This window comes from Dufourea novaeangliae, unplaced genomic scaffold, assembly GCF_001272555.1.
Source record: "Dufourea novaeangliae isolate 0120121106 unplaced genomic scaffold, ASM127255v1 scaffold235, whole genome shotgun sequence".
In the NCBI taxonomy this organism is placed as follows: Eukaryota; Metazoa; Arthropoda; class Insecta; order Hymenoptera; family Halictidae; genus Dufourea; species Dufourea novaeangliae.
The window spans coordinates 143,663-165,860 of NW_015374123.1; the positions used below are offsets into that span (position 1 = coordinate 143,663).

Below are 22,198 nucleotides of genomic sequence, written 5' to 3' on the forward strand. Positions count from 1 at the left end.
GAAATGAATTTCCCGCGGGAATATAATTCACGACAGCCACTTCGATAAATTCTCCGGAGCGCGGTAACAATAATTTTTGTGTTAAGTTGATTCTCTCGTGGCTCAATCCGAGTCAATGGAATAACAAATTATTGGTATTAATGTACCAGATGTATCATTTCGGTTAATTGGTATCGTCGGTACCTAAGTGACATGATGTCGTAATTATCATGTTCACTTATAAAATATTTGAGAAGACTTTTTCTGTTACCATTGCCGTTATAGGATATTCCATGTTTGTTGATTACTAAAGAAATAAATGATGATACTGTTCTTAACATCGGTGCAGAGGGAGTTTTATTTTCCTTGATAATCTATAAAAATGTACTCAAATGTGTACGCATACGAAAAAGGGGTGAGGAATATTATGTAATATACAGGGTGTTCCTACAATGTTCGTTACATATAGTGTACTTAAAAAAATAATAGTACTTATATGTAGAATTAGTATTTTAATACAATTACACTGTAGAAATATCACTGTTTCATTTATCTCGATTACTCTCTGACTTATAAATGCTTTAAATATCATTAAATGGAAATAATTCATTAATGATGTTGAGGACAGTATTGCTACCGCTTTCCGGGCACGATTTAAAGCCAACGTGAGAATTTGTAATCGAATTGACATGGATACACAAAATTAATGTTTCTTATTCCTCAATGGCACATTTTTTTCTCTTGGCCTTTCAATAGCCGACAACTGCACATATTTATTTCTTATCGCTACAGTAAGTTAACAACTTCTGCGTGCATTTTGTATTCATTATGTTGTAGTATTAGCAATAATTCGTATTGCAGTTTTAATAATTGGTCGAGGTTTCTACAATTTTAAGCCACACTACGTAAAATGTCAAATGTACACGGTCTGTCCAAAAAGTTTCCACACTGAAATTGAAACAGCTGTTCTCCGTAAAATTATAATGCCCTTTACTATTAAATATTAAAAATAGTTTCCTTCTAAAGAGATATACTATGCAGAATAATTATAGAAACTCTGGAAATGGCTCTGATAAATCCTGTTTAAACGATGAAAATGATGACGGTCGAAACATTTGGCACCACACGTTCTGAGTTTACATAACATTATGGTCTAAAAATATATCTCACAGTTTGGTTATCCACCGTATTCGTCTAATTCCATCTACATCAATCTAATTCCTGTTACCCAAATTGGAAACGAAGACAAGAAAAGAACAATCTATAATCATTCTGACATTCGCAGGACTTCGACGGTTATTCTCTCCCCCATTTTGAAGAAGAAATATCAAAGCTATTTCCAATGTTTGTATAATTATTATGCGTAAACTGCGGATGTTCATGCAAATATCAATTTTTGTGAGCAAATTTATAAAGATTCGAATATAATAGAAATTTGATAGCCCTATTAAGGCTTCTAAAGGAATCAGCAAAAAGTAAAAACCTCAATGAAGTTTATAAAAATTTTACCTGTACTAAATTTTAGATAATCGTGTATGCGATAAATGCATAAAATCCGCAGTCTAATCATGAGCAATACGTCACTTCAGAAGGAAATGGCTTTCAATAATTGTCGATAAAAAGCGTGAATATCGTACGAAAAATTATCGTTTTAACTTCAATACGGAAACTTTTGAGACAAACCGTGTACACACCAAACCACATGAATAAACGAAATGTCAATAAGAATTAAGCTTGTAGAAAAACGAATTAATAATATGGTCATATTTTTTGTGTTGGTTGTTTCAAGTCATGGTACGATTACAAGCTGCGATGGGAGCCAAAGGAGTACGGAGGAGTTCACATGTTACACGTGCCGTCCGACCACATATGGCGGCCCGACATAGTCCTCTACAACAAGTGAGTTTGCCTGCTCCTCTTCGTTCTATATTCTAATTACATCTTCTATAGTTTCACATTACATCTATACATATGGTAGTGGCATTGCATGCTGTCAAAAAAGGTAAAGGCGTGTGGACATTTACTTCTTTAAAAAATCCAACAAAGTTCCCTCTACGATATCAAAAAGTATTCAGAAGTAAAAAAATTGGTCTGTATTTATACTTGCTTAGAATAAACTAAATTAAAGCATATAGATAAACAATAATTAATTATAACATTTGAAACAAACAGTAGTAGTGGCCCTTAAGGACCCGTATTTATCAATTTTGTCATTAATCGATTTCAAATACAACCAGTTGGCTGTTTTGGTCTTTGATTTAGAGTTAATTTAAATTATAATTATATTTTCATTTTAGTTCAGTTCAAATAAGTGCACGGTATTATAAAAATAAAAATTTGTTTTTTTTTCATTTGTCGAACGTGAAAATATTTATTTACCTGATATAGACTTTTAGGTTCTTGTAAGTGTTTTCCTTGTGTCCAACGTACGCCGCAACTTTGTTGATTCCTCTCCATATCATAACAAACTAAAGAAGAAACGAATGTCCACTCGACCAAACGAGAGGTACCATCGTCGTGTATATTGCATTTCAAAGTAGAACAGTCTATTTGATGTCAAAGTGCATCTCATATCGCGACGTCGTTCTGAAAGTTACGGAAAAATGTGAAGTAGTGTTGGCGCAGTGATTTTGCCTGTGTTCGTGTTATTGGGCTATTGATGTTCGTCCGTTTAATTTTTGGAAAATTACACGTTCAGATTTCAATGCGTGCGACATTACATTTTTAAAATTCTATTTGAATATTAATCTCAGTATCTGTTGGATTTAGTGAAATTGATGTTCACAAATTATTCAGTGTACAGGTCGAGGAATGATACACTGACTGAAATATAACAATGTATTAAACATTGTGAAAATGTACGATATTCTACTTTTTTATACTTATTCATTTCCGTTCTCAATACTTGTGTTTAATGTCTTGTAATTATGAAATAGTACAATAAGAAAATTATAGGTATCGAATATAGAATTTAAAAATTAAGCAGAAATGATTGATTGTTGCATTTTGCAGTTAAATGGTGTGACCATACTGTTTTCAATTATTAAATGTAAATAGCATACTAATAAATACTCTTATTTTCGTCGATCATAAATAATGCATCAACTAATTGAATAAAATTTAACAAGACTATCGCTGGCGATGAGTTGAGACAAATATAGCTTTGTTATTTATGAATTTTTCTTCCTTACACCTGAAACACATTACCAATATTAATTTGAAGAAAGTATGGAGAATTTTATAACAAGTTAATAAATTACAATATACATATATATTATTCACATAATTTATTTCATTACACGTATTTTTCATATTCGTATTTTTAAATTATTTCATCAAAACATTACGTCATTTATATTTCATTATTTCGTTTCATACAATTTTTAAAATATTGGGAAAAAATTGAACAGATATTGGGAGGTACGATATATTTGATTTTAGTTACAACAAAATGCATTGGGAGTTCAGTGTAAACAATATTGTTTACTGCAGCAATATTGAAGAACTCAAATGGATCATTATTTTCTCATTAGCCCGATATTTATGTAGGTCGAGAACGCCTCCATTGTGCAGTTATCACCTCTATCTGTGCACTGCCTTCTGGGAAATACGAACATCATATACAGGTTGATTCGCTTAACTTAATCTCAAATTACGTGTAAACCACTTATTCTACTAAAAACTTCATGCAATAGCAATTACCTAATTTTGATACTAACGTACACTCCAATGAACAGGTTACTATACTATTTGTGTAGGTTACACATCTCTGAATTTCATAAATGGGATTTTGTGAATCCTTGTAAGTTAGAAGTGTTAATTAACTGAAAAAAAGCTATTAATACACAATTAGTCCAAAGTTGATATTTAAAATAATATTATTATATATGCATTATATCGAATATGGCCACGTAAATATAGGATGTTCCATTTTAAAAAGTCCAAGTGTTCTACACACTTTTTGTTACCGCAAATAGTAAATAGAGAAGTAAAATAATAAATTACTTTATAACAGTAATTGTTACTATGAATAGTTAGAAACTACAGTTATAATATGTATCGGCGGTGGCCAAACTGCATATCTTTTGGACCCTTACTGCGAACCCCGTAGGTATACTTAACCTACAATTTTTTACATGCGTACCTAAACGTAACAAAAACTTTAACCACATGGACTATTTTCGTTACTTTTGCAGATATGAGAAAAGTTTATTTACCAAAGTTTTACATTGTCGAGGGAGCCATAAGATACCATTCATAATTTTCTTGTGTGTGGGGGTACTCAGAGATATCAAGGTCACATCCCTTTTTCTCAAACGGCATACTATATTTTCTTATCCCTAGTAGAATAGCGAATGTTTCGATGATTTCAATGACCCGTGTACAAGGTCATTGGATATTAAGTAATGGAGTACAAGGACGACTCTTGTGTCACAGGAGGTACTCGAAATGGTGACCACTTGCATCGACGCAATATTGTAATTGTCGAATTTCTGAACCCTCTTCTGACATAAGAATCGTCATTTTATTCCTTTATTTACCGTCGAATGTCTTTGTACAGTAGGTCGTTAAAATCATCTAAACACCCGCTATTCAACTAGCCATAAACAAAGTATTAAAAACGATTTAAAAAAATGAAGGTGACCTTGAAATCTTCAAAAAACCTTCACCCACAAAAAAATTGTTGCAGGCATGTTATGATTCCTACGTACCGTAAAACTTCTGTGAACATAGATTTCTTATATTCCTAAAAATAATAGCCCCCCCCCTATACATATACATATCGCATCCTTGCTACAAAAGTGACATATGTAATTGAAAACCATTGATTCCTCAAAAAATGGAAAAGATTGTCACAAGTGACAGTGTCACTCCGATTAGTAAAAGTGACATAACTGCTCTCTGCCAGCCAATTTATGAAGCTAAAAAATCACAGACTTCTGATGATTGGTAGAACAGTGTTTCTGCAACTTTCTCAAAGTGATAACTTAAAAATGTGGTTTTCGAATTGTGTCAGTTTTACAGCAAAGGTGTGATATGTATATACATACGTACCGTATCAGCGGTATCTTAATTAACCCTTAACTACAGAGAATGATGAGAGATGAATAATCCATCAACGACTATTTTGCAACACGTATCGTAACGACCGACTAAAACGTTACTTTTTGTTACTGTTATAGAAATAGTGTGTCACTTACTGAAGGTAAATACGCCAATTGAAAGTACTCAAACGCTAGTGCTTCCAAAATTTTCCACTAGGATGTAACAGTGAAAGAAAAATTTAGATGAGTCACCTGTAGTTAAAGATTAAGTATTTTATTTAATAAGTTAATTAGTACTGTATAAAGTAGGGTTCCAATAGAGGACTCAGCTGTCCAGTATTTTAGATCGGCGACATATGGCTCCTATCTTGACAAGTTCGGCCACCAGTAGTATATATTTTAAAAATATACGTGAATAAGAACGTCTAGTAGTAATTTGTGACCACATTAACCACCATATTATACTACCTTCACAGAACAATTTTTAATTTGTCTAATGCTGCGAAAAAATATTTAAAACGGACATCAACAGAACAACAAACGAACTGAAGCAAATGCAAATTAGATTGTACGTAGCCCAGATACGAACTTCTACGAGTTTTTTTCTTCGTCCGCACATATTTCCGTAACTTTTGCCCGGTTCGCCGACGAAAACGAGCAAGAACCAATAAAATGCCGTGTCTGGCTCATGCTCCATTGATGGCCGGCTCTTGATGTAGTCACCGGATAGATTATTATTCATATCGCATGAAACATGGGCGCTGCGGCGAATGTTCGTGTAAATGATTCTTGACGAAAGAGTTGAGTCCGCGGGTGAAATGATTTTCACGGTCAACTTCGAGTTCTATGGTCTCTTGGTACGACGACTTCCGACGTTACCGCTTGAAAACACGAAACATCCACGTAGATTTCGAAAGAATTATAAATTTTTAAGCCGAATAAGAGGACAGCAAATAGGTGTTCTCTTTTAATTCCTGAGTACAACGATGCCTCGAAAGTCGATCGTCCACTCGGACTGCTCGCAAAACATTTATTGAAGTCTGGAATCTTCCTCGATTCGATAACGAAATATGACATTTGATTAACCTTACGGGCATAAAACATGGATGATAAGTAAGTAGGATCTTATTTCGATCCGATCTTACTTAAAATTTAATCCAATTTATTTAACGGTATTACCATTTGAATAGATACCTACGAGAAGCAATTCTATGGAGATAAATTATTAAGAATTATTACGATTAAACATACGAATACAAATATTATTGTTATTACATGTCACATTTAGATGACACGGTGGAGATTCTGTAGTTATTCAAAACAGTACCATTAAACGAACTCTATTCTTTTAAGAAGTCTATTCCTTCGTCGAATGAAACAGACGACTTAAATGTATTTTATTAGTTTCTTTAATACTATAATTGTTATGTATGGTAATTCAGATGTAAAATTATAATACTTATTAGATAGCCACACTCCAAAATTAACAAATACGGAATTTTTGACACTGTATCACTTTTCTTCAATATTTAATTTTGAATCACGTTTATTAAACGTCTTAGATATAGTTTGTGCAGCACCTTAAAGTGGTTGCATATCAAAAGTAACTATACTTGGCGTTACCTGTGCAGAAAGTTATTATTATAATATTGTATACACTACCGTTCATACGTATTCGTTCATCTATATTGGACACTAAAAACAATACATCAACTGTTTGAAAACAACTGTTTTCTTCAGGATCATGATCGTAAAGCAATTAATGATCATAATCATTTATTGAAAATTGTTCACCTGAATACTTATAATAATGATGAATTCTCACGAGCAGTAGTGTACACTTTTGGTTTCCTAAAAGAAATATTAAATGTGTTGTTGAATAGTGGAATAAGCAATAGATTTAATAAGTGATCACCTTACTTTACGTTCGGTATCGTCATAACTTTTTTCGTACAATATGTAAGATTAAAGTTTCATCTTCCCGGCATCATATTTCTCTCTCGCGATCAACGAACAGCTCTCCGCTTGTTCCACTTAAACCTCTCTGGCAACAGATTCCCCGTCTCTCTGCTAACTTGATTTCTCGCGGTTCCATTAGTCTCCTCCTTGCCTCTCTTTTTTTTTTTGCTTCCGACGTTTTCGTTCCTTATTTCTGACTTCCTCTCTATTTGTCTGTGTTCTGCTCACTTGAGCGCGGCTCGTTCATCCGGTTTTTCTCATTTCTTCTTTTTATTTCTTCTCTCACTCGCTCTCTCTCTCTCTCTCTCTCTCTCTCTCTCTCTCTCTCTCTCTCTCTCTCTGCCGTAACTCGTTCGCCGCGCTCAAAGGCAGCGATTTATTGCGTTCCGTCGATTGATATCGATTTAAGAAACGAATGGGAACGCGGAAAGTGAAATCGTTAGCTGGAACGCCCGATATGAGCCTGGACCGATTCACTAACGGAAGGATGAAAGGAACTTGGCGACGATGTACAATAAAAATTCCGCGGAGAAATGATTTTGAACTGCTGCGCAGTATTGTTTTTAAATTATAATAACAATAAAAACTGTACTTCTTATATTTTCAATACACATCACTGAAACCGTTCAATTTTTAAAAAAATATGATTGCTTTGGAAAATTTGTTCTGTTTTGTATAATGTTCCTCTACGAATGTTTGTAAATTAATATTTCGTTAATTCAAACCTGGTTCACTATAATATTCAATTCATTAAAGGTTTCATTGTAAGCGCAGCCTGTGTGTTGTAAGTGTTCCGGTAGACAGTGACGGTGTAGTGACATTTAAACTCAACAAGACTGTAAATAGATGTTTGAGTTCAATTATCTGAAGGGGGTGCCACAGAACTCATGCTTAACCCATACCGTGTACAGAGCTGTGGATGGTAATCACTTTCTAAATAAATGTCCTTTTGACATCAGTTTTGAAAATTTTTAAAGTGTAAAAAACGGTTTTGTGCTCTAGGACACCTAGGTGGGTGAAACTCGTAAAAGGAGCATTCGTTTGAAGCCCTGTTGAGTTTATTACGAATTCGCAGGAGAGCTACTTTTCTCAGTTGTGAGGGAGCAACTGATTTACCCACTTTACTTCTTGCCAGTATGACACACTAAACTCGGGATGACCAGAGTTGATATACGAGTGGTAGGAAGCTGGTCTACTTCCCAGTAACTACCACACATCCCTCTTTTTCATACCATAATATTCATATTGATGCCCTACGTTGGATTCACTAAGATAAAGAAATAGGTCCCCATGTGTAAAATCATTATACTTCTTGCATCGAATATTTTTTATTTAACCTTTTCGGCACGGACGACGAGTATATAAGTGGTCCACAGAATGCTCGCTGTGGCCAAAGAACGAGTATGCCACTGGTCTTCGAAATGCTATTCATATGACTTCTCGGCCGTCAAGAAACGCGCTTTGGTGTCGCCGTATCGAGAAGGTTAATCGAGGAGACGTGTTACTCCTCCTAGGTGTCAAGGTGTTCTCGTTTGGTTCTATTAACCCTCCGAGTATTGTCATTTATGACTCACGTCGATAGGTTACTAACGCAAAGTCACGGTGGCTCGAGCTCGAGGTTTTTACCGACATTGTAGAAGCTTTGTCGACTGGAAGAAAGGACTGCGAGTAAAAAAGAAAGTAGAGTGAGCCGATGACGTAAGTCAGTACTTCTGAGGCGTCTTATTATTAGCCCGGCCATTTTCATACCATGTCACACGTCGATCATTTCCTGAATTATACGGACAACACAATCACTGCTGCGAATCGCTCTCGCTCTCGCGTGACTCCGGCACCGTCCACGGAAGGTTAATACACGGAAGGGACAAACGGCGTTAACTAATTTCCATCGTTACTATTGTAATACCATGAAGTAGAGGAGTGACGAATTCACGTATTCATGAATAGTCAATTACGAGTAACAAAGTTCTCGAACCAACACCTAAGAAATAAAATTATCATGATTTTTATTCTGCGTCATCGAGAGTCTATCTAACAGATTGGCAAGATATCGTAGTCGGACTATTTTTATATCTGAATATACCTTGGTACATAGCTAAGAGGAGTCCAATTTATGCCGTGTTTGGTATCGGGATTTTCATTAGAAATACCTGAGCAATCTGTTACGTATATTTTCATTAAGAAAGATGAGAAACTATAAAAATTTCATTTCTTCTACACTGATCGGGTTACCTTGTTACAACCGTAGAATTGTAATGAATCGTTCGAGTTTTAAGCTTTTACTGATTTGTAGTGTTTGCCATTGCCACTGGTGCCATAAGAGAGCTACTATGCGATCCCTAAAAGTAGCTTTCTCGTGGTGTTTACTGTATTGTCCTTGCCAAGACACAAACTGATGTCGCCACATTTAGGACCGTATGTTGCTTGCAGTTATAGGGTTCTATATAATGAAACGGAAAAGACTTTCAACTAATTGTAGTTTATTCATTACCAGGGTAACTGTAAATTCTGTTTAATATTTGGAATATTTGAAAAATCTACAATTTTTCGTAGGCTATTGTTAACAATGAAAAATTAAAACTATTTTGGATAGGAATTAACTTTGTACCGCACTGAACGTGGCTGAGGTTCCCAATCTTATCTTTGATCCCTTAAATAGTTATTTCAATGCCCGAAACGAGTTTACTTTTGTGCTCGAATGATTTTAAGATCACGCTATATCTTGGCGAGAACTATACTTCACTATACGATACCATCAACTATAACGCTGTTTCTCATGTCCAAGGTAATCTTACTAGATACTTCATAATATGTTAATGTGATTTCAGAGAAAATTATAAAACGAATGAACGATGTTCATGTAATTATTGTCTTATCTGTCATTCTACCCAAACTACAAGAACAATTGTGCTTTCATAAACAGCTTTGCTATGAAAAACGTCATAAATTAATTATAGTAAAAATGTAATGAGGTACCAGCACAAATTGTTAAAAGCAAATAATTTACAATGAATACAACCAATTAATTCTCAACCAGTATAATTACGATATAAGGATCCCAATGATTCGTGATTTATGTATCCACAAAGCTATTGTAAATAACTACAAAGTAAATTCGGGATCAAGTACGCACTTAATTAAGTATTTCCAATGGACCATGAAATATTTTCCCTAAATTATTAATTTCGTGTGTTGGCACGAGTTAAGAAATTGCCAGAGTGAATATGTTGAAATAACTGGAATTTCCTAGTCTTCTGGTAATTTCATCAAGGAAATTCTGCATCCTTGGAACGCGAAGATGCCATTGTGTTTTAATTAAAATACTTTGTGTTGCTTATACTGGATGCCGAAAATTGTCGAAAACGCCTCGAATCGGTCAAAAACAGAAGTAGCAAGCAACACAGTCGAGCTGTTCCAATCGATTCCACTCTCGAAATCGATGTTCCGTTAAATGAAATGGCAGTTTGAAAAGCATCCATAAAGACTGTTTGTATTATAGGTATGCGGCAGGCACGGTGGGCTGGATCGCAGAACAGCTATCAGAGCTGTGCCAAACGCGTTCTAAGCTCCTGTGTCAAGTATTAACGTAATTTAATGCACCGCTATAACGCTACTCCGTGTATAAACGCGAGAACGCTGTTGCCATTGGTGGTAATAGCTCTTAGAAGATATTACAAATTATAATTTATGTGATACGTAACATATTATTAACAAACGAGGACCCGTTCAGAATGTGCATAATTCGTTAGATTAGGGCTCATTACGGCATTTTGTAGTCAAATAAATGAACCCTTAAAAGCACCCTTCGTATACGGCGAGCACTCGGATATCAGGTTCTGATCAAGGGATTTTAGAGATATTCGCGTGCCTTAAGAGTATTCTAGGCTACACCATTCCAAAAATCGATCCTTTTTTGCACTTTCTGAAATTTAAAAGTATGCCTGCAGGAGAACTTATCTGAATTCGTATATTTACGAAGTTATATATATTTTAAAGTAGACGGCACACAGTGCGTAGTATACAACGGACAAAGCTTTAAACGCGTTTTCCTCGAAACCATTTTGTTCAAGGCTGACACGATATCTGACGTTCTAATGGACTGATTGGCTTCACATTTGGTATCTACATTCGGTAGATGTGTCGTTATCGCATTAACCAGCATTACCAAAAAATCACTTTTCCCTGACATTCATAACCCGCGAAACACGAAAAAAGTCGATAAAATCGACATTCAAACTTCAAGGTATCGCTATTTTTGAAATTTTCGATATTTATTTTATGCTGGTTCACGCCGCACTCATTCTAACCAAGAATCCTTTGGGTTTTTTCGTTTCGAATAATCAGAATGGTCAGAATCGTGTCAGCTAGTAAGACTGTACTAAATAATTCGTAATTCAATCAACGATTATTTTCACTTAAGAAAAATGGTAAATATTCTTAAAACGTAAATAAATATCTTTCAAGAAGTCTTATGATTTCTTTTGTAAAAAGCCCCCAAAAACCTTAAAAAATGACACTCTACACTAGAATAACAGAATTCCTCAGAATGCATGGCTCTACTCCCATCCTGTACAAAATTTTCATCCCCTTCAACCGTCTTATTTCTAAACGAGAACAACCAGTCGCGTGCGAAATAGTTCCGAAAACGCATCAATCCCAAACTTAGCAGTCTAGTACCAAATCTCTCACAAGTTACATTGCGAGTAGAAGCCGTGTGTTGATCCTGAGCCGAAACGGAAGGAGTCTTGCGTCTCTAAATTTTCTTGGAACTCGTAACTCCACAATCTTATCACAGATCCTCTATCCAAGTTGCAATCCAAGTACGCTGTTCGCGGATCGATGCGACGAAACTACAACTATCATCTTCATAAACCGATTGCTTGTACACAACAAAGATTTCCTTTCTTAATTTTATTCACAGGAATTTTTCAATGACTGGAATTTTTTATGTTTGAAACCCCTTTCTTGATAGAAATAGCTGAGCATTAGCTGATAAGATGCTATGATTTATTTAGATTCATTACTCCTCCCCTGCCCACCATATTCTGCGCCACATTTCGTTCAAACGAAATCCAATTTCATTCAAGTCATACTGTTCCATTGTTATGGAGACGTTTCATATTTTACAATCAAACACCCTGTATTTATACCATACTGATATAATGAAGCCGTATTATTATTGTTGTTGATGTTATTACAAGAATGATGAACCGAAAGTATATGTATGTACGTAGAACTTTGAAGTTATTACTTTCTTGAATGTTACATTACTGTTCTAGCTGTTGGTGGTTTGGAAATTTTGTCAGAATAATGTACGCGATGCTTGGAAGGCACACGGAAATATTACGGTGAAACTTTTGTTGACTGTAAAGCTATTTGCAGAGTCCTTGGTTGTGTCTCGTTGATCTTCGATATGAGACGACAGTTTATAGGTCTTCCTATACATCTCGCTGTCGCTGTGCCTTCTTAAGCAGATACGCGTCCACCATGGAGCACGAACTTCTTTGTCAATGACGAGGGATCTACACGAAATGGAAGAAATTTTTTTGTACACAAGCTTAATTAATTTTTATAAATATTCTCTAAATTTTATAATTATACAGAGTTAATAGGATTATGTACATTGGAAATATTAAATGTACGCTGTTGAACAAACATTTTAAATGAAATCTGCCGTCGAATTCTGAGGGAAAAACAGCAATTCTCTCGGTAAACAGATAAACACAACTGACTACAAATAATTACATTCATGATGGAAATTCAAATTATTCCTGAAATATTTTCTAGGATGTTTTCTTCCTCGTATGTTTTTAATGAGTTTAGAAGAAACAAATAGTTCTGTACGCGAATATGTTGTAACAAGTGTAACAAGGGTAATCAGTAAATACAAGCGATTGCAGAGAAGCAATGACAAAATATAGTTTCATCCGACAGTCGTTTTCAAGACTATTTAGATATTAATGGCGTATTTTTGCAGGACAGTGGTCTGTTTAAGATTGTTTAAATTGTGACTTACAAATTTCTCCTTCGAATAATCCTTTGATGAACAAGATAAACGAAACATTTTGTATAATAAGTTAGTTACGTCTTTTAATATAAATTTTGCTACTCGTTAAAATTATACTACAGTTTTTGCAATATTTACAAGAGAGGCATATCATGCAAACTATCATACACATCTTTTCTTTATGCATACGATATACAAAGAACTTTTTTACAGAGTTCAATTTATTTTGCTAATCTGAAAGCGATTTGAAGGAAATTTTCCACATTCATGAAAGGGATCTTTAATATCTCTGAATTACTAAACAAGAACACATTCACATTAATGTAAAGGCAGCCACAGATTTTCGAAGTTAAAATTATTTTTAAGCAAATGTTAAAGTGCATGTACGAACTTTTTACAAAATTCTTTGAATATTTATAAAACATAACAATGGATTAGTATTTAAATATAAATTTGATATTGATTGTCTGCAAAATTAAATTGAAACTTGCATCCGAAAACTATAAATTAAATATGAATATGATTGTTATCAGTTTTAATAAAGTCAAAAGGTGGAATCAGAATATCTTAAAGATCGAAGATCATTTTCATAAATTCGTTGCAACTGCGAGTAATGTCGCTGAGAAAACGAACTAGCTGATTCTAATGGAGAAAAATTTTCGTGATTATAAAAATCCTCCGACCATAGCATTTGTTATATTACAATTAACAAAAATATCGTCTTCGAAATTCTATTCAATTCAGATCCATTTAAAAGTGTGGTGGAAACGTATAGTAATTCCTTGATGAGTGTTTGAAAGCTCCTCGGCACTGAACATTAAATATTTCATAAACTAATGATCATATGCGGCTAAAACAAATATCATTGACTTCAAAATTCCAGGCTCTATCGATATACTAAACCTCATTAAAAAGTCAGCGTTACATTTGGGGACCTCACCTTGTCAGTGCCGAGGAGCCTTCAAACACTCATCAAGGATTTACTGTACTCAAGCAAAGATATGTTTGTCCACGATATTTTTTATATTAGAATTTACAAAAATATAATTTCATGAATTCTATATCAATTCAAACCCATTTAGAAGTGCGCTGAGAACGTACTCACAACTGGCTGATCGTAATGCAAACAAAATTTTCGTGATTACAAGAAAATGTCTGTTCACAATACTCTTTAGATTACTATTAACAATAATCTAGTCTTATGAATTCTATGGGAACTGAACTCTATTTAAATATGTGGCGAGAACGTACTTGGACTTTGGTACCGATCGATCGTATCTAGGATTCCTCGAGTTAGGGCTCTCGAGTCTTAAAACGTCCGTGTTATTCGGCGGAGGCTTTGTAGCGCATGGGCAAGCCGGACCCTTGATTCTCGACGGGCCGAGTTCCTCGATCGAGTGAATCGTATTCTGGAAGGCCTGCAGGGACTTGACGAACCTGGACCTCACTCTGTTGAGGTCAGCAGAGCAGATTGCCTCGAGGTCGTAAATTCTCCTCTTATACGAGCTCGACGTCCGTGTTGAAAGACGCTGCTCAAACGAGTTCAGCTCGTCTTGCAGCTCGTCGATGGTCCTCTGATACATCCAACTCCCAAGGCATGCTGGGTAGCTCGTCTTCGACGTGTCCTGATCAACGTTTCGATACGGATTACAGGCTGGACGGCGACTAACGAGCTACCAACTTACTCCCGTTGAATATATAGCCTGCTGCAATTTCAGAGGGCCGCCAGGAATCCGTGTATGCTTGCCTGGGCAGTAGTTGTGTCGCCTGTGATCTAAGGATAATTGTTTCATTGATTTTTGTTGATGAGACACTGTCGATTAAACTGAACCTTGTGATTTCAGGCTGTTGATGATATTTTGATTTAGAATGAAGCTGTATCTAAACGTGGAGTGATTAAAGCGAATGAGAGGATTTCAATGTCGAGAGAGCACACTGAAATGGTAAAAGAACGGTGAGACTGCGTAGATCCTTAATATTTATTCTGTGATATACAGTGAGCCACAGAAGTATTCGTACCCTTGTAATTCTTGAATTCGAATGACTAATAATTCTTTAAGAACATATATATGTATATTCTAAAACGTTCATCGATAGGAATATGTAGTGCGATAAGTAAGCTTTCGAATGACGCGTAGTTTATTGAACAATAACAATTTATAGTAACATAAGTGAAAACTCGTAGTAATAAAGTAATATAGTAATATAGTATATACATTCATAGTAATATACATGAAACTCACAAAAGTTTTCGTATTCGAACCAGTTGCATCCTTGTGGAATCAAAATATTTGTAAATTTTTCTACGAATTAGAATATTTTTATGAGATTAAATTTTCAATGATTTGCTTAAGTTTCCATTTACGTATATTTTTGAATTAATGATATATCATTCGACAGGTTAGATATTGCACAATGTATCCTTATTGATAAACATTTCAGAATGTATATTCTTAAAGAATATTAATCATTCGAATTCAAGAATTGTGATATACTTCATACTTTTATAACATCCCTTGAACATACGGTAAATGATTGCATTAATTTTAAGTACAGTACTGTTATTTAATATTAGTAGTATATACTAGTAACATTTATTTATTCAATTAAATTCAATAAAATTATTTTTATCCATGAGAGAGCACGTATTATACACTTCTCTGCAATTTGGGAATAAAGTCAAATAATTATGTTAAAATAAGTCTGACATTTGTGCTAATACAAATAAGATCAGATTACATAACGTCATTTTATTTATTACGACATATGAATTGAATAAACGATTGAAAATATTTACATTACAATATACATATTGTACTGTGAACTTATTAAGATATCTGAAGCCAAATAATATAATGAAAATTGTGATTAATTCTTCAAAATGAAATTATCAAAACTCATTTTAATTTAATGAAAAATATTCCCTTTTATATATTTCTGAACGTTTTTGTGTTTATTAATAAGGTAAAAGACAAAAATAAAAAATATTTCATATATTTGTATAATACGTAAGAACACTTGTACTAAATTCGTTAAATTTATTAAACACAATAAAATTTATATAGAATTATGAATAATAGAAAATATACTAGAATAATATTCTTATAATAAAATATATAATAAATAATAAGTATTTAAATAATGAACGTAGTTGTACTTATCTAATTAGTCTTTAGTACATACTAATCACATCGTATGAAAATTATTTTTAAATTAATTGTATGAAATTTAACTTTTTTGCAACACTTTTTGTGAACAACACAAGCAGATCATTTACATAAAAAAAGAATTGTTCTTTACAGAATTTACTCGTGAATCAATTCTTAAATTATGTTTCTTAAGTACTTCTATAAAACGGTATCTTGGTACATTTTCATTTGGAAGTATGTTCTTATATTAATAATTATTTATGGTTTTAGCAAAGATCAATCTACAAACTCTTTTAAATAAGATTTTGTAAATAATTTTGTCTATATTCTTTTTGATATGTATCAAACATTCTATAATTCTAACTAGAAAGAAAATGATGTAACCTATTCAATTTATTGTAATTACGTTGTAATTCCACAATCTTTTCCAGTATCGTCATTTTGATTTCCTGACGAAGATTTAGTCTCTCATCCCTCAGATCACCTTTCAATTTTTGAAGCACAGAACGAAGATTTTCTATTCGTGAAATTAATGGTTCATCGTATTCGAGGTTATTCAATGTTACGTGATCGACGCAGTCCATTTTTGTTTGTATTATACGCGGAAAATGTACACATTCGATGAAGTTAATGAAAATATGAATACATTTGAATATAATCTACTATGGAATTCCTTTCATGTTGCCAATGAGAAAGCTACTAAACTCTTTCATTAGATTTCTGACGCGTTTGCAGAGTAATCGATAGGTGTACTGGTCGAATATATTGTGCACGAAAAATTATGACGGAACGTCATGTATTTAGGTGTAATATGCTCAGGAACTACATACGCTACCATTCTTAGTAAGAGCGAATAGAAGAGTTTTATTTATGAGAATGAAATATAAGTCTCATTTCTAATAAATTTCTCGAATTAAATTTTTGCGAAGTGACATATACTTAGTTTGTATTGTAATGAGATTACAGAAACAAAACGCAAAATTAAAATATTACGACGGAAATCAGGTCTCTGCTATTTTCAAAGAACAAATATTACAGATTACAGCAACTGGAAGTGTATGTAATTTGGAAATATAAAAATTGAGATTATAACAGTCCGGTTCGTAAAAATAAGAATTTAAGGAGTTCAGGTGACAAATATCATTGTTACTGTACTGGAGATAATATAAAAAATTATGAAGATCTGAAAAATATACAAAGAATAACAGATGTAAATATCTATACACTAGAATATTTCCAATTTTTTAAATGACAATACTTATTAGCTAAAAAGATTTTATGCTTGTGAATATTGAACTTGATTCATATTACATATTTTGTTAATTTTCTAAGGACTACATTTGAGAGAAAAAAAGAGTACAAAAAGGTGTACATACATCTTTTGATTATTTTGGACAGTTGAGTATTTCCAATATTTAATGCCTGGCTCGCTGTACTGTAAGATAATGAATTATTATCAGTAAAAAAACATTTCTAAATCTTCGTTCTTGTAATAATAATAAACAATTTTTAAGCTTTCAACTTCCATGATTTATTTCATATATCCCAACGGTTCGTAGTTCTCTCAGCAACTAAAATTTTCGTCGAACTCATTTCGAATTCAGTCGATTATGTAGCGCTCAACTTCCCCTAAAACTTTTCACGAACCCGACAAGGAAGTTCGAAGCATCGATCGGTGGCTAATTACTCCATCGAAAATTCCCTCGCGATGATTGGAGCTTGAACACTGGTTGCTTAAGAGGTGGTACATATGCTTCCCGGAATATTTTCGAAAAAACTGTTCCTCCACTTACACTGTTTCGTATAATTGTATAATTTATTTCATTTGTCTACCGAGATGTTCAGCCATCAAACGAGAGCTCATGAAATTAATGAGCGAGCCTGATTGCCCTGTATTAACAAACCAGTTTCTGGCAGTGGAAGACGCTTAATCGACCGTGGGAATCTCCAAAACGGTCCACTGAGAAATGAAAAGGACAACGACGAAAGTGGAACGTATAACGATCGCTCGAGAGTCATTTTCATCTCGCTAATGCATGCAAGATGGTTCCAGAGGTGTTCGTCTTCTGTCGAGGCGATGACGAGGACGATGACGATGACGATGGAAAGAAAACCTGGACTTTTATTAAACCGACCGCAATTCCGTCATTGCTTCTTCAATCTGTGTACACGTATAATATTTTTCAATCTCCTTTATTTGTGATCACGTTAGAGGTCTCTTCTTCGTCTCGATACTGTCGTTGTTTCTGACTACACAAGTACATTTGAAGGAAGTTGTTCGCATTAGTTGAATGAATATTCTAAATAACGTTTTTTTACTCACAAGGTTATTTTGTCAAATTTCCACTATCATCAGTAATTTTCTATTAGAATGTCATATTTTTGTTATTTCTGTTTTTATAGCTAAAAAATAGAAAAGTTTGGCCTTTTCATCACTTAGTCTGTGTTCTGCAGAGATCATAAGTCGCCGAATATGTACCTACAAACTGAACGACTCGCGTTAAGACTCTTGGTCACTGTATCTCGATGTGTTTCTTTCGCGTTTTTCGGCATGCGATAGATTTATGGATGTGATTGTCTTAGCCAATAATGACAATTTATTTAATCACATCACAAATGTGACTGGAGGTGATGTAGCTAATTGGATACGTCAATAACTTACCATCTCGGCATAGTACGATGTCAATCTAGGTTAAACTTGTATAAAAAGTTTAAGTATAATTATTGCAATAAATACAAGAATCTTGTTCGTATGGAGCGAGTATTTACGTCGCTGTACGCCACTCACATCAGTCATTCATTAATTGAAAATCATAGTTAACTTTTGTAACAAATCGGGACATTTTTGGGACATTTGCGGGAACATGAATTACTCATCATATTAAGTGTATAATAGTCAATTATTATATATATTGATTTTAATCGGCTGCTTTGTACAAACAAATTTTTGAAACTTATTTGCTTATAGGATTTGGATCCTTATTGTTGGTGCAGCCAACAGCGATTCTTCGTGACAAAGTAGGACGAAAGCGTAGAATACTTTTCGATCTATTATCTTATTATATAATTTTATTATAAACGGAGCATAACATTTAATTTGGTTTTCTTATCACAGTTGCCATTATAGAGCTGATAAGAGATAGCTTGGAAATCGTTTATGGTAGTCGTAACACAGAGAGTGGGGAAAACTTAGTTTCCGTAGGTGAAGATCATCTCGAGTAAGAGACTAGGATAGGAGGTTGTTTTGTATTACTTCGCAAACTAATGCTGCAATTTTAATTACCACGAAATCATATCATAGAACATTGATAAATTTATCTTTTCTTAATTAAATCATGATCTAATCCCTATCTAATGCTATATCAAAAGTGAAGTATCGTTTCCTATTAACCAAATTCAGGTTAATCTTCTAATGAAATCGAAAATGAAACAATTTAAAAGATATTCGTTAACCCAGTAAATTCTCTGGTACATGCAATATAAGTTTCGATTTCATTGGTTTTTCTACGCAAAAACAATTGTTTATGACATTTCTAACAGTATTTATTATGGAACACTCTATAAGGATGGATGTAGGTTATGCGTACCTAATATCGTCTACCTAAATTCAAATCGTTCCCAATTGAAGGGTAATTGATATCTTTGTATTTAATTAGTCTCACAATTAGATAAAGAAGAAATTGTTTATGTTTCGTGTACGGCAGGTGAAATTAAAACTGTTATTATCTAAAGATTTTCAATTACGATTGGAATAAACAAGATAAGCAAAAATTAGAATCGGGAAAAGGTGCACATAACATCGCCTGCCTGAAAAATATTAATTAATTCGTGTATTCATGAACTTTCAAAATTATGTTCATACGTGAGTTTATTTTTTCTAACCACATGCATATTCTGGAGGCGTCTTGTCAAACTTTTTTTAATGGGATTATGTTCAGAAATGTCTTTATTATAAAAATAAAAAAGTACAATTTCAAAGTATTTATATTATTACATATTACTTTTTGAAACGATCTCGTTTACATATTGGCCAAGCAAAGTTCAGCTCTATAACTTTGCAAACTGCGTGTCCCCAACTGTAGCAAATATTACACTGTAAGTTAGGTGATATTGAGTGCACGCTGGCCGAGACACGAAAAATTTGTTTCCATTAACAAAAATATTGGAACGGATTAAGTTACTGAAGCATGTCATTAATCAGATACACCTAGTAAATATTCATGTATTGATAGAATTTTTAAAATTGTCTTCTCCCAAAATGACGTAAAATTGTCCCGTTTCAATTTTGTGCGCTATCGGTGTTTATTGGAATACTTCTCCTTTATTATGCGTTGTTCATTCGACGTTGCAACCATAGTACAGTAACTCCTCGGTGAGTGTTCAAAGGTTCCTCAGCATTGATAAGGAGGGGTTCCCAGGTGTAACGCTGACTTTTTAATGAGGTTTATCATAGTGGGAGAGCTTAAAATTTTGAAGCAAATGATGTTTGTTTCAGTCGCATATGGTCATTAGTTTATGAAATATTTGTTAATGTTCTTTAATGTTCAGTGCCGACGAGCTTCCGGGTACTCATCGACAATTTACTATATGCCTTTAGATTTTAGAACTTGTTTCGTGAAGTATTACAAGTGGCGATATTACGTACTAGGCGATATTGTATGCAGTTACCCTATTTCCGTACACGAACAAATTAAATGAAGCAAAATTTCTCTTGTTTTATAGATCCTTCGCCCACCAGTAAACCTTGACTATTCGACAAAATGAAGGAATTAGTAAGGTTAGCTGCAATACCTTTTAATTAAGATTTTCTTCCTTTATTGTCCTTTTTCCCTCTCATTTCCACCGACTCGAAGACGGGAGACGCTTGCAGCAAGATCGGTATAAGGATTTGCTTCTCCTTTTTTTTTCAAGTGCTTCCTGAATCCTGAAGGAGGCAACTTTTGCGAGAACCCTCTTAGACGCTTAACTTTAGCTTAATCTTCCGCAGTTAATTCGAATTCTACGAAGATCCTCTTACTCCAGATAATCGAATCTAGCTTTAAGGCGTTTGATCGCTGTATATTTCTTTATGTTTACAATTTTTGTTTATTTATAAACATTATTAAGAATACCCAATATATATTTCCATATTCATTTCGGGGAATATATAATATACATATTGAAGAAATTTAGATTCCACCCTATTAATTGATTTGCAAAGAACAAACCTTAAGGTAACATATATGGACCGTTTATTTTGAAAGTGGTGCAAGTCCATTTTCTTTTGTTTCGAGAAAATTAAATGTTAGCAGATCTGACAATTAAAAAATACAGGTTTTTTTTAACAAAGCTTTGGCATTTTTTAAGATATTAAATACTAACTAGTTATAAACAAAAAGTTTACACTAAATTAAGCATAAATTAGGTCATATTTCATTTTTTTTAAAAAAGGACTTACACCACTTTCAAAATAAACGGTCCATATCAAATAAACAAAATTTATCTCGGTTGACAAAAATCAGAGCATTGATAAGTCTGCGTTCATGTATTGTCTACTATAGCAAAAAGGGTTAAGAAGTTAAATTATATTTCGATCGTAGTAATTAAAAATAACTTATAGGTAATTCTTTTTATGCGTTCAGTTTTAATGTCGTGTTTTATTGTTAATTTACCTTTTATAGGTTGGATAACTACTGACCCCAAAGAAAAATTAAGATTTTTTAAATTATTGGAAATAATTGAAATATTTAAAGAATATTACCTTAATAGAAGAACAGAATAATTTCTGTATCGTAATTTAAAAAATACTAGGTATTGTGATACATTGGTGTCCATCGTGTATTACTTCTTTAACGTAATGCATAATGAAAATGCTAGTGAAAAACATTGAACAGTTTACATCAAGCTGAAAGTTTTTGTAATATTAATTATTTAACAAAACTAAACGGTGCCAAAGAAGCATTTAATCAATATTCCCGTTCTACAGTTTCAAAGTCAATAATTTTATAATTCTGGATTTATAACGCCATCCTGCGTGTGATAGGGATTAAATAAATCATTTAATCGGGTGACAATTTGTC

The 22,198-nt window shown here is 33.6% G+C and overlaps 1 protein-coding gene across 5 annotated transcripts in view; it reads left to right on the forward strand.

Annotated features, from left to right (window-relative positions):
• LOC107191215 (acetylcholine receptor subunit alpha-like) overlaps positions 1–22,198 on the forward strand; it is a 224,932-nt gene that overhangs the window by 90,690 nt on the left and 112,044 nt on the right. For all 5 annotated transcript variants that reach the window (XM_015580198.1, XM_015580199.1, XM_015580202.1 and 2 more), the window contains exon 3: positions 1,769–1,878. In XM_015580198.1, the coding sequence (XP_015435684.1) occupies positions 1,769–1,878 (110 nt within the window). The remainder of the gene's footprint in view (positions 1–1,768; positions 1,879–22,198) is intronic.